We start from the raw sequence: 14,158 nt of genomic DNA on the forward strand, positions 1-14,158 counted from the left end.
ATAGCATAGAATACATAGCAGTCCCTCCACTAACGGCGGCCGCCCGTGCCAGCTGCAGAAGTCTGAAAAAGTGTTTTAAGAACAGCCTGTCCTACAGCTGCCTGCTGTTTGGAATGCACATCCACACAGTAATGTTTGGTAAACGTATGTGGTGTAGACCATGTGGCTGCCCTACAAATCTCTTCCAAAGGAATGTTACCTAGGAATGCCATGGAGGCCCCCAACTTGCGTGTGGAGTGTGCCCTGGGGGGGGCCGTTAAAGTGCGCTTAGCCTTCTGATAACAAATCTGAATACACTTAACGATCCACCTGGCTATTCCTGCTTTGGAAATGGGGTTGCCTTTATGCTGGGCTGAGAAGGCAACAAGAGTTGCTGTGTCTTTCTAAAATGTTGTGTTCTGTCAATATAGTACATTAGCGCTCTTTTGACATCAAACGTATGGAGCATTCTTTCTGCTACTGTTTCTGGGTTTGGAAAGAATGCGGGCAGTTCGATGGTTTGATTGGCATGAAACTGCGACACCACCTTCGGAAGAAACTTGGGGTTAGTGCGCAGCACCACCCTGTTTGAATGAATTTGTATAAATGGCTCTTGAATTGTGAGCGCCTGTAGCTCACTAACACGTCTTAGAGACGTGATGGCAATGAGAAAAGCCACTTTCCATGTTAGGAACTGAATCTCACATGAATGCAGAGGTTCAAACGGGGGACCCATCAATCTGGTGAGTACCACATTGAGGTTCCACACAGGAGCTGGCGGGGTCCTGGGAGGGATGACCCGCTTCAGCCCTTCCAGGAATGCTTTAATGGCAGGCACCCTGAAGACAGAGAGATGCTGCCTGTTTTGGAGATAAGCTGCTATGCCGGATAAGTGTATCCGAATGGAAGCGTATGCTAGATTGCATTTGTAAAGATGCAACAAATAGCAGATGATATTAGGAATGGATGCATCTAGCGGGTTGATATTGTGCTCTGTACAGTAGATGACAAACCGCTTCCATTTTGCTGCATAGCAAGCTCTGGTAGTGGGCTTTCTTGCCTCCCGGATGATGTCCATGCATTCAGGGGGCAAATTAAGGTAGCCAAACTCTAAGACCTAAGGAGCCAGATCGCCAGATTGAGCTGCTGCGGATCTGGATGCTGAATGTCGCCATGGTTCTGCATCAAGAGCCTGGGTGTGAGGTGCAGCCTTTGATGCGGTACAACAGAGAGTTCTAGAAACGTGGTGTACCATGGTTGGCGTGCCCACGTTGGAGCAACCAGGATGAGAGTCATCGAGTGCTGCTTTAGCTTTCTTGCCACCAGCAGGATGAGAGGTGCTGGGGGAAAAGCGTACGCAAATTTGCCTGACCAGTTCATCCATATCGCATTGCCCTGCGACTGTGGGTGAGGGAACCTGGCGGCAAAGCTGTGGCATTTTGCGTTTTCCCTTGTGGCAAACAGGTCTATCTCTGGATGACCCCACTGCTGGAAGTACGGACGGAGTACTGATGGATGTAACTCCCACTCGTGCATCTGGTGGCTGTACCTGCTGAGCAGATCCGCCATCTGATTGTCCTTGCCCGGGAGGTGTTCCGCCATGAGGAAGATGTTCCTCTGAATGGCCCACTTCCACATGCTCTGAGCCAGATGAGACAACTGTGGAGAGTGCGTACCTCCCTGCTTTTGAATGTAGTACATGGCTGTCATGTTGTCCGTCCGGATCAACACGACTTTGTTGCACAGATGTACTTTGAAGGACTTGAGAGCCATGAAGATTGCCATCAGTTCCAAGTAGTTGATGTGCATCTTCTTTTGTTGCGTCGTCCATAGTCCCTGCACTGTGTAGTGGAGCACATGAGCCCCCCATCCCTGGAGAGATGCGTCCGTCGTCAGTGTAATCTGTGGCACAGGCTCTTGGAACGGTCGGCTCTTGCAAAGGTTGTGTGGATTTCACCAATGCAGAGAGCTGTATGCCCGACCCGTCACCAACACTAGGTCGTTCAACTGTCCTTGAGCCTGAGTCCACTGATGCGCTAAGCATTCTTGGAGCGGACGCATATGCAACCTGGCGTGCGGGACTATGAAGATGCAGGAGGCCATCATGCCTATCAACTGCATGAACACTCTCGCTGGGAGTGAGTGTTGCGGCCTGAACCTCTGGAGTAGCGACTGGATGTTGTCGATCCTCGCTGGGTTTGGCTGAGCTGTGGCAGCCAGAGTATTTATCGTCGCGCCCAAATACTGCCGCACATGGGCTGGCTGAAGGTGCGACTTTGGGTAGTTTAGTGAAAATCCTAGACTGTGAAGGAGGTGAATGGTGTGGGACATATCTGCGGTGCACTGCTGGGCTGACTTTGCCTGAACGAGCCAGTCGTCCAGATAAGGGTAGACATGTATACTCTGTCTCCGGAGGTGCGCCGCCACTGTCGCCAGACATTTTGTGAACACTCTGGGAGCAGTGGTCACTCCGAAGGGGAGGACCTTGAACTGGTAATGCCGGTTTTGGATGGTGAACCTGAGGTATTTTCTGTGGGATGGGTGGAGTGGTATGTGAAAGTAAGCATCCTTGAGGTCCAAGGTTGCGAGGAAGTCTCCCCGTTGTAACAAGGGAAGAACCTGCTGCAGTGTCAACATGTGGAAGTGTTCTGAAAGAATGTACTGGTTCAAGGGGCGTAGGTCTAGAATCGGTCTGAGTGAGCCGTCCTTTTTTGGGATTAAGAAGTACAGGGAATAAACCCCTGTGCCTTCTTCCTCCACTGGCACGAGCTCTATTGCGCCTTTTTGCAGCATCACCAGAACCTCCTGCTGCAATAAGTACAAGTGCTCTGCTGACATAGGATGGTGTTTTGAGGGTATGTTTGGTGGAGTGGATGTCAGCTCCAAACAATAGCCGAACTGGATAAGTTTCCTGACCCACCTGTCTGTGGTGATGGACTTCCAGACTGGCAGGAACTGTTGGAGTCTCCCCCCGACAGGTGTTGGATGGTCGGGGGGCAGTGACAGGGAGTCACTGTTTGTTGGTGACAGAGGAACAGGAACTGTTGTTGCCTCTGCCTCTACCCTTGGCACTGTTTCCTCTGTATCCACCTCTGCCCTGCTTGCTGTAGGAGGATTGCGCACCACTTTTATTGAATGGCGTCTGCTGCGACATGTGCCCTCTGCTAACACCTCGATTGCCTGAGCGACGAAAAGTGTTCCCTCTAAATTGTTGTGACTGGAGAGCCCCCATGGACTTGGCAGTCTCGGTATCTTTTTTGATCTTCTCCAGGGTAGTGTCCACCTCTGGACCAAATAACCTGTCTGGATTAACGGGCTGGTTGAGGATAGTAGTCTGTATCGCTGGCTTGAATCCCGAGATGCGGAGCCATGCCTGACACCTCAACATTACACTAGTGTTAATTGCTCTCGCTGCCGTGTCTGCAACGTCTAGCGCACACTTTATAGCAGCGTTGGAGATGAGCTTACCCTCCTGGATAAGCATTTCAGCTCCCTCTTTAAACTGGTCTGGAAGGTGTTGCAACAGCTGCTCTAGGGTGTCATAGTGTGCCCTATCGTATCTGGCCAACAGAGCCTGCGTGTTTGAAATGCGCCAGATGTTGGCCGCCTGAGCTGCTACCCTCTTCCCAGATGCCTCCAGCACTTTTGACTCTTTGTCTGGGGGAGGAGCTTCACCCGTGGTTTGTGAGTTTGCCCTCTTGCGGGCATTAGAGACCACCAAAGAGTCCAAAGGCAACTGGCCCCTTATGTAGGTCGGGTCGCCAGGTGCCGGTCTGTATTTCTTCTCTATTCTTGGGTTGACAACCCTTGATCTTGTGGGTTCCTTGAAAATGTCTGCCGCATGCTTAAGGACCCCTTTCAACATTGGGAGAGTCTTGACAGTATTTTCAGCAGTAGAGAAAGTGTCAAAAAGGAAGTCCACCTCCACGGGGTCAGCATGCATTTCCACTTTATGGTTAGTAGCTGCCCTTTCAATCAAGGCATTAAATGCCGCAGAATCTTCAGTGGGAGACGGCTTGACGTTATAAACCTGAGGATCATGGACCGTTTGCTGGTCCTCTTGATCACCTGTGTCCATCCATGAGTCCTGTTGCTCATCAGGCTCTGTATTTGCAGAAAAATTGTACTCCTCATCCTGCTCCCCTTCATCCCCATCAGAGTATGTGGGTGAAGGTGTTGCACACCTCCTAGGCTGTGAAAGAATCTGTTCAACCAGTACTGGTGTTTCTGGTGCATGTTTCTTGCGTTTTAGAGGAATTGTAAACGACTCCAAAGGCTGTGAAGTTATTTTCCTCTTGTATAGCGTGAGCTTCCCGGTGTCGGCATCGATGAAATGCTCCGACCGTTCTTCAATTAAAGGATGTCGATGACTCAAAGTCCCAGCCGGGTGAGTTGACTTCGACACAGTGTCCTTGGGCACCGACCATGGTGCAAAGGCCTTCGGCGCCACCTTAGGCGGTAACGTGTAGAGGATCGGCGTCGAGGTGGTTTTCGGTGGGTCAGCCGGCTTCGGTGCGGAAGGAGTCTTCGGTTCCGATGCCAAAGCCTTGTCCTTAAGTCGCTTGAGGGAGTCCGAGACCTGCTTCGTAAATGAAGCGGATGGTTTCGTCGACCCGACCGATGTCTTCGGTCCGCCCCCAGGGGAAGACCCGAGCGTCGATGACTTCTGTTTGTCTGGTCGAGGCACAGGAGCACCCTTGACCGGTGCGTTTCGATCACTGTCCACGGCCGCAGACGTCGATGCCGACGGCTTCGGATCGACAGGTTTTCCTTTTGGTGTCATGAGCCCAGACCTTGGCTCTGCGCCCTTGACTGACTTTGCCTCGACGGGCCCCTTGGTCTTCGGCTCGACAGACCTTCCCGATGTAGGCTCGACAGCCTTCTTGGATGTTGGCTTGTCCGCCTTGGTTGACACCGGCTCGCCGGCCTTCTTCGAGCTTGGCTCCTTGACCACCTTCGGCACCTTTGCCTGGTCGCCAGCTTTCATTGGCTTGGAGGCCTCCGAAGACGACGGCGTCGATGTTGGAGCAGACGTCTTCGGTTTCGATGGCGTTTCGGCCATCTTTGGTTTCGTCGATACCGAGGGTTTCAGTTTCGGTTTCGATTTCAATAATGGCGGCTCCGCGGAGGTGTCCGTAGCCGGGCCGGAAGGCGGGGCCGTGGATCGAGGTGTAAGGTCTTGGGTAAGGCCGTGTGGCGATCCCGTGACCTGAGCCTTTGTAAGAGTACGAACGGGGCATAGCTCTTCCTCTGAGCTATCTTCCATGGCCCCATATGCTTCTTTGTCGTCCCCTACCTTCTCGACGATTTCCTCTATTTCTTGGCTTTGGACGTCCGCTCCGTAGTCGGACTCGACCTCCACCGGTGTAGGTGAAATCTGCAGGTGACGCACTTGCTCGTCTGCTTCGGGGTCGTCGAAGATGTCCACTGGTGCCGGAGCCGATCGCTGGGCCTTGAGGCGCGCCACGCGCCGAAGCTTGATCGTCTTCTTCGATCGAAATCTTGAACAGGCCATACAGCTGGCCTCGTCGTGGTCCGGCGACAGGCACTTGTTGCACACAGGATGGACGTCAATGTGTGGGTACTTGGATCCACACACGGGACAGTTCTTGAACGGACTCTGTTCCATGCCGTCGAAGTCTTGCTGCCTCGACCGGGCCTCGATCAACGAAGAGTCACACGACCCCCCGGATATCCGACTCCACGAGTTGGAAGATATACGGGACCGAACGCGAACAATACCGACGGTGCAAAGAAGGCCTTTTGGCCTTGAAAAAGTTCTATAACGATTCCGAACAGGAGACGTCAAAATCACATCCGAACCCAATGGCGGAAAAAAACAATCTGGGGATGGAGTCGATGCCCATGCGCACTGTAGTCCAGGGGAGGAGCCACCTATCTCGTGATACTTCGAAGACTCTTCCAGGACAACAATGTGCAATCATCCGGACCCAACACTAGGCGGCGATCTATGCTATAGATATGAATTTAGCAGCCCACATGCCTCGAACACAATGGTTCAGTCAATAAGAACCTTCAGGAAGTGCCTGTGTTTTGTGGTTAAGAGACTGTTCTTCAGATTGGCTTTGCAGCACACTTTAACAGGAAAAATATAGTCCGTTTTATTTCGTGGCATTCCAGGGCCTGTGACAGGGGTGGACCTGTATGGAGTGCAGAAATACGGCAACGTATAGGTATACAGATGTGTCCCTGAGGGCAGAGAATACCCAGACGTTGGTGCTGTAAAGTATCCATGGGGAACTCACTACACATCTTCCACTCAAACTCTTTTCTCCTTAAGGAGTTATATTGAAAAATAAACTGAAGTTCCAATAAATTGGATGCATGTTAATTAAAATAGAGTAACCACACATTAAAGTCCTGATAACTTGATACCCACAAGTTGAGGTTCTAGTTTTAATGTTGTCCATGGGACACCCAGGCAACCTTGACCAGTGTCTTGAACTCTACCTGTCAGGGTCAAGAAATGCTGGCTTCACCGCCAATGGCGGTCTCGGTGCAGTTAACCAACCATGTGCACTAGAGGCCTTGGATATTTAATTTGGCACACAATGGGGCATGCCAGGGTTCTCTCATATGCCCTCTTTAATAAAGGGTCAAAAACTCGTGTCATCGGTGAAGTCCTTCGCTTTTCTGATATAGAAGGGACGGGTAAGATGCTTAAAGCATCATATACTGGTTTGACCCTAAATAGACAACAGAACACAAAGACCCTTCTTTAAATGAGCTTTGTATCCAGCATGCACAGAGGCGATGTGAGTGCTGTACCATTGCACACAGCCCTGTTTCATTAGGGGGACCCCAAAATGCGACTGTGTTACACTTTGTGTGGTACCTAGTACAGAGATTGGCTTGGGCCTGTGCGCATGTCATATCGGACAGAGAATGCTGAGGGGGCAGGAGGGTACACACATAGTCACAAGAAAGCAAATGTTGGAGTAGGGAAGCGTGATCAACTGTCAAACGCACCACTCTTCCTGGGGAAGCTCACCTGCATTTGGGGGAAATTGCCTTCATCACCCCACAATAAATGCCCAATGGTTTTGGGTTCACTAAGTCAATTCCTCTGTGGGTACACGGGGACAGCTGCATGGAACAGAAAGACATAGCTGCAGGGCAGAAAGACATAGCTGCAGGGCTTGGCAGGTTCTTCAAGCTTAGTCCCCGACTTCAGACATCCAGAAAGACACTAGTGAAGTCCATTCAAGTTTCGAAGTGATGGAGGGAAGGTTCCTGTGGTACTCTGTACCAAGCTCTGTTTGACCCCAGGTTTAGGAGTGGAAAACAAACTGCACACATTTCTCATCCCAGAAGAAGTGCAGTGAGCAGCTTTCCAATTAATATATATGCAGGCTTCCCTTTGCACTCCCTGCAGAGCACAGCAGACCATGGTCCATATTAATTGAAGGGCTCAATTTCCCTGTTTGTGCCACGGCCCACCTTTAAACAGGTGCGCCGACCGCAAACATGGAAAGAAGAATGTTCTGCCCCCAGCACAGCCGCGAACTCGCGCTGCCCTGCGGCAGCACATTCAAGTGAAATACAGAGCAGCTAGTTAAAGGCTTTTCCGTATTTCGCAGTCAGCAACCCGCCCCCACTTTCAAGAGGCTTTACAGGTCCCCTGCATGTGGGTGAAATGAGTGAATACACCTGCCTGCAGGAGGATGTCTGGGGAGTCCCATGAGGGGTTCCATGGGACCCCTCCTATATCCCTCAAGAGGGATTCCTCTCAGGGGGCGCACTGACAGTGTGCCACCTTTTTGTGGTGCACTTTCAGTGCGCCCCCTAAGGGAATGTTTGCCTCTGCGCCCGCATCGTTATTACGGCGTGGGCACAGAGTCATAGTGATGACCTCATTTGAATGGGGCCATGCTATTGCAAATGAGATAACACCCTCTCACAATAGCAATGGCACTACGTGTGCGCCAGCACTAACAGTATTACAGAAGGGACCGCACAACTGTCTGCGGCCCCTTCTATAACACCTAAGTGCCCCCGGGGTGAACAAAACGAGTGCACACACCCTTTGTTCCAAAGGGCACTTTCTGTAATACAACCCGTGATGTGTCCTACTATTCCTAGAACCTTTACCTTACTTCTGCTACTTAGGTATTAGTTTTCAAAGTAGGCACTGCTACTTCCAGTGACTAGGTGAGGTAGGTAACTCTGTGACATTCACCGCTCCAGGTGGGTCACATGAGATTTAGTGAGCATAACATCTTCCAGCCCTAATTTAATAAGGTTTTTGCTTAGAAACAATCCATTTTTAGGTAATTTCTCACACCCACTTTCTCTAGCCCTATCGCGTCACCGACCAGAAGGGTCACTAGAACCAGCGGGAATTGCGTGATTCCTTGTCTGACACTGATTAACCAGCAGCAGACTCTTCCCTTCAAGAACTTACAAGGGCTGTATTAATAGTTGTCCTTAATAAACAAGTAGTATTTTGCCCTCCCTGATCCGCGTGTATCAACTTAGTTTTGTGTAGGTAATGGTGTGTGTTCCTAGGCACATGCTTAGGACCACAATGTCCTCACCTAATGCACTAAGGGGCACCATAACCAAAGCTGAAATTTGACATTTGTGTGCAGAGGAGCATTCCAGTGCACTAGGAGTTCCCTCTCCTGAGGGTCCTGTAGCCACAATCACAACCACCAGCATGATATTTACTGAATTAGAAATAGTGGAGGCGGAAACCATAAACTCTCTTGTATCAGCAGTTTCAAGCAATAATATAAGACCACACACTGATGTACAGAAAAGGGCCCTCAACTTGATTAAACAAAATATATGTGAAATGATATAAGCTCAGCTTATGATATACATTAATAAACAATTATTTGGCCGAATTTCCATTGATCAATTTTACTTCAGGGATAACTGCCAAAGCTGTGTAATTCATCAGTTTAGCCAGTATGGGTTTCACAGAGTATAACATCCACTTTCTTGTCGTAAATAAGACAAAACAAGAAAATCTTTCATCTTTTAGAAGAATTAGTTAAACTGTTTATTAGAATGTACAACCATTACATGCTTCGCAAAGTACAGCATTCCATATAGTTACACTCCTTCTATCTAAACTACCGTAGAGAGATGTTAACTAACCTGTAATGTCACAGAACATTTGAGAAAATTGATTACTAAGAAAACACAAGCTGTGGTTTAATGGACACACTACATGACCATATTTATGTGTTGGAAATTGTAATCAAATGAGATACCTATACCTTGAGCTATAGTAATGCATTAAAACAAGGGGTGACTGGATACACATGAACATATAGTTTAATTGGAGGTTTCATAATTATACGTAATCTAAACCATCAAGCCGTGGGTGGATATTCAGATAACGTTAAAATAAATTAGTGAGGAACAGGGGTCTTAGTTGGAAATTGGAAACATTCATTGTTGAACATTAACTGGCGATTAACTTACGCAGTCTATTTGTGGAATATCAGGAGAAAAAGAGGGAGTGGGTCTGAAATTAGGCATTCCTGCTCTCCAATCCTTATCATGCTATGACTTCTTATCATATACTTTCCAAATCATGTAATTCTTCATATGCCTGTTTTTCATGCCTGCTTACCAGAATTCTTCTTCTTGTCTGCTCCCCCTTTTGATATTCTTGACCTCCATATCCTTCAAATCATGCCAGCAATTCCATGACCACTCATCCTGCCTCTTTGTGGTGTCCCTGTTCCTAAAAAATAGATCCAAATGCCACATTGTGCGATGTCCACTGTCACTGCCTGAATCGATGCCAGCTCACCATATCTGCTCACCATGGAGCCGTACCCCACAGTACAATGCTTGCTGTCTCAATGCCTCAGTATCCCTTGTTTGCTCTCTTTCACCCATTGTGACCTTCCCGCTTTCCCTGTTGGCTACCCTGATCCAGTTACGCGATTCCTGCTCCAAGTGTTTGCTGTACATGCATCATACTGCTTCATGCCAAACTCATCTCACTCTTTCCGCCCGCTCAGTGCTTGAAGTACGATCTGCTATCCCTATCATCATGGGCTCCAACATCGGCACCTCTGTGACCAACACCATTGTGGCGCTCATGCAGGCCGGAGATCGGAACGAGTTCAAACGGTGAGTAGAATCACAACTGAAGGTAAATGAGTTTGGATTAGTACCTGCATGTGTAGATTCACAACAAGTTGATGGACAGACAGACTACAAGTGGTGGATAAAAAAACTGGAGGGGAGATTAATGGTAGAATAATGGACAGGCAGTAAGATATAGGGACTGATTTAAGTCCTAACGGATGGCTCGATGTTCTGCTAGGGTGACGGAGTACATTACTCCATCACCCTGGTGGAACGACCACCCCCCAGATTTATAAATGACTGCCAACCAGGTGGCCATTTATGAAGCATTTCCAGGAACTGCATCATGGCGGTTCCCGTCTATGGATTTTGGTGTTTGGTGCTGGACTCCGCTAAGATGACCAAGCCCTGCACCAAACAGTTTTCTTTTTTTTATTTTCCAAAAGAAAATTCCGAAACAGGAGGGAAGCATTTAATTTGTCATCATACATTGAACATAAAAAAAAAAAAAAACAGTGCAAGGGCTCTTGTCAGGCCACGGCAGCTTACACCACACCTTGCTGCTATGCTGCCAATGACAGAAACAGCACAACGACTAACCATCACACTCTACAAGTGTGACAATTCAGTATATTTCAGGCCCCCAAAGTTATAACAATGGCTTGGGAGGAAGGTAATAATCACTTTTAATGAATATAGCATTAATAATTAACTGTTGTTGTGGTCATCTCTAAATTATCTGGACAGTGCCACCTTGTTTTAGGTTGTCACAAGTGCAGTTGCTGACAATTAAGTGCTGGTGCCGAGCATCGGAAACCACCAGCTCAATTTAAGCACAATGGTTCTGTCATTGGGTGTAGTATATGCAAAAACGAAGTCCAGCCAGGTAAAATCCGAAACCTGTTAAATTGAATTCACAATCAATATTTGTGGCATTGCGTGGTACCCAATGCAATCTCCTGGTATAATTTTGGGGAATGGTACCCTATAACCGTCCGTCAAGCAAACATTGCTGGCAAGACCTGAGAAGAGGAAGGAAGGAGCTTGGTGGGAACAGGTAGATAAGCAAGAGAGTAGAGATAGAGAGGAGCATATTTGTGGATGTATTTGTACTCTTGAATGGTAGAAAAAGCTACAGGATGGTGTGCCGGAGAGAAGGCCAGTGAAGAGGCAAGAGAGGCGATGAGAAGGTGGGGTGAGGGAGACATAAGAGGGGTTTGATGGAGGCATTGAAGGTGGCCTGAAGGGATAGCAATGGAATAAGCAGGGAGCTTAGGTAAGAATGAGGAGCCATAGTCGATGAAGGAAATGATCAGCATAGAGATTAGAATCTAATGGGTGATTGCAATTTATGAGGGGTGGGATCCTACAAGTGTCCCATAGAAATCCAACCCCGTGCAGAACTGCACTTGTAAAAATCCCTACATGTCCACTCACTTATTCCACCGGCTAAAAGCATGTCATTCCCTCTTTCAGGCCGCAAATGTGTGATTGCCTTCCACTTGAAGGGGGAAACCAGGCAGCAATGGTGCCCTCTGTACCGGGCAACATGTAACAGGATCCCTGGTGCCACATATGCCCCCACCCTCGTATTGACAGTGAAAGTCCCTGTTTCCCAAAGAGGAGCATGGAATGGATCCCTGCAAAGTGGGCGGCAAGCAGTACTGAGTTTATAGGTGAGGCCCATCAACACTCATTTTTGGGAATCAATACTTAATTTTCCTCATAAAGTTTTGTTCAAGAGAGAGAAAAACACACAAGGAGGAAAAAATGAGAAAGGGAGGAAACCATGACAAATGGAGAAAGCAGGGATGAAAAAGAACCCGCAGAGTGAGATAATAGGGCAGGGAGTGGACAGTGGTGGAGTAAACAGGCTTGAGGTGGATTCAAGACTACATAGACTTGGCATTGGGCACCCTGACATTCCATAGCTCCACCTTTCTGCTTCTGTGCCAAACTTTGGGCCCCGGCGCACACCTACAAATTAGGCATTATTGACAAGTGTCTGGCACCTGCTGCCCTTCTGCTGCAATCCGGTCATTAATTGCAAGTCACTTTATCGGATCACATATTACCAAGGCCAGCCGCAGTCAGCCTTTTTAAGGAACGTCCCTTTAAACGTTAACTACCCACTGGCCATGCAGCGCTAATGAGCCGTGGGTGTTTAATGTTAAACTTTGTTGATGCTGAACAAGGACATTCCCGGGCTCTTATAACAGGTTACAGTTTAAGGTCTGGCCGAATTATTTCTTCATTACCGTCACGAGTTTATGAAATAAGGATACATTTTGGGAAAACGTTTCCCCAATGCATTGTAGGAGCTGCATCCTAAAACAAGCAATGAGAATGTGCTCCCTGTCTCCGGGAGGGTAGTCACAGCCGTAATATTGGATGCCGTGAGCCCCCCTTTGCCCAGCATCGGTCCCCGCCCCGGCTGCACTAATGCTTTGTTCACTAATCTCTGTGAAATGATGGCACCATCGCTCCCGATTACAGCGGATATTACTTTCATTCTTTCCAACAGTCTTCCATCTTATCTTTTTTTGCGTACTGGTGCTTTAACCTTGTAAGGGAAAGCCAGTGACTTTGTATTGAAGGAGTGGGGCACAGGGTAGGATTTACTGTATATTACATACGCCCTGCAAAATAATGTGCCCATCGTTGTACGGATGCTGCAATGATCCTGTAAAAAAAAAAAAAGAAAAAAAGTCCAGATTATCTAAAGTATGAGTGCGGATTAAAGAAAATTATTTAGAGGAAAGACTGTTAGTGTAGTTGCATCACTGAGGTGCACCTGAACCCCAAATCGACCCCACATATCGATTACACACTACTCAACAACCCACACATGGTACCACTGCTCTGTAGCTAACACTCTACACACCACACCATCTCCACCCTATTCTACATGTCAATTTGTACCCACACCACCCAAACCACACTACAGCCTACCCCATGCTATCCCTGTAGTATAGACCATCTACACCCAGCACCCTGAACCACTGCATACACCCCATCTAAGCCCATTCATTCATGCTCCACCCCCACCTTCAGCCTACACACTAACTACACCCTGCAGCCCAATCACTACTACCCATTGCACTTTACAGTAGACTTACATCCTGCAATCGCTCACAATCTATTTGTTATGTTATGTTAAATGGTTTTGTATAGCGCTCAGCTGCCCCAGCCAAGGGGCGTCCCAGCGCTGTCACTGACAAGGAGGGCAGCTGTCCCCACTGAGAGCACAGCAGAACTCAACAAAAAAATCATTTGGAGCTTACTTTAAAGGAAAAAGATGGGTCTTAATGGCCTTCCTGAACATCAGCAAATCCTCTAAACCACGGATCTGGGACGGCAAAGCGTTCCATAGTTTAGCGGCAAGATAGCGGAACGAGCGGCCGCCCAAACGGGAGCGCTTCACCCGAGGAACTGCTACCAAGTGCTGCCCCTCAGAGCGCAGTGATCGCAGGGGAACATATGGGGTCAGTAGCGTACAGAGCATCGGTGGAGAAGCGAGCTTTAGAATCTTGAAAGAGAGATAGAGAGCTTTAAATTGGATCCGCTTTGCCACAGGAAGCTAATCAAATTTGCTAATAGTATCGGCAATAGGATGGAAACGAGGGAGACCTACCAGAGTTCTCGCTGCCACTTTTTGTATGCGCTGCATTCTCCTAATCTCTGCCTGGTTGGCCCCTAGCAGCAAGGAGCTAGCGTAGTCCAGGCGAGAGAGGATAGTCGATTGCACTATTAGCTGGCGGGTAGGAGGGTCAAAAAATTTCAGAATGGGCCTGAGACTCTGTAGGAGCCCAAAACACGTAGCTGCCATTTTTTAGTGTGGGTGCAGAGACTGAGGGAGGAGTCTATCCATACCCCGAGATTTTTAACTTCTGTTTTGGGGTCCGGGATTTTCCCTAGTGTATTTGGCCACCATTGTTCATCCCAGGAGTTGGCGTTTTTCCCCACTAACAGAACTTCTGTCTTACTCGCATTTAGCTGCAAGTAATTGGCAGTCATCCAGTTAGCCACGGCCGTCAGGCCATTCTTAAACCTGGAGGCGCTCAGAGTGGAACCATCCGTCAGGGCAACCACTAGCTGCGTGTCG

The 14,158-nt window shown here is 48.4% G+C and overlaps 1 protein-coding gene across 1 annotated transcript in view; it reads left to right on the top strand.

Moving 5' to 3' along the window:
* The window catches only part of SLC34A1 (solute carrier family 34 member 1), a 165,622-nt gene that overhangs the window by 51,384 nt on the left and 100,080 nt on the right, over positions 1-14,158 (top strand). Inside the window, exon 7 of the mRNA XM_078652750.1 lies at positions 9,984-10,095. Within this exon, the coding sequence (XP_078508876.1) occupies positions 9,984-10,095 (112 nt within the window). The remainder of the gene's footprint in view (positions 1-9,983; positions 10,096-14,158) is intronic.

Source organism: Lissotriton helveticus, chromosome 7 (genome assembly GCF_964261635.1).
Source record: "Lissotriton helveticus chromosome 7, aLisHel1.1, whole genome shotgun sequence".
Classification (NCBI taxonomy): Eukaryota; Metazoa; Chordata; class Amphibia; order Caudata; family Salamandridae; genus Lissotriton; species Lissotriton helveticus.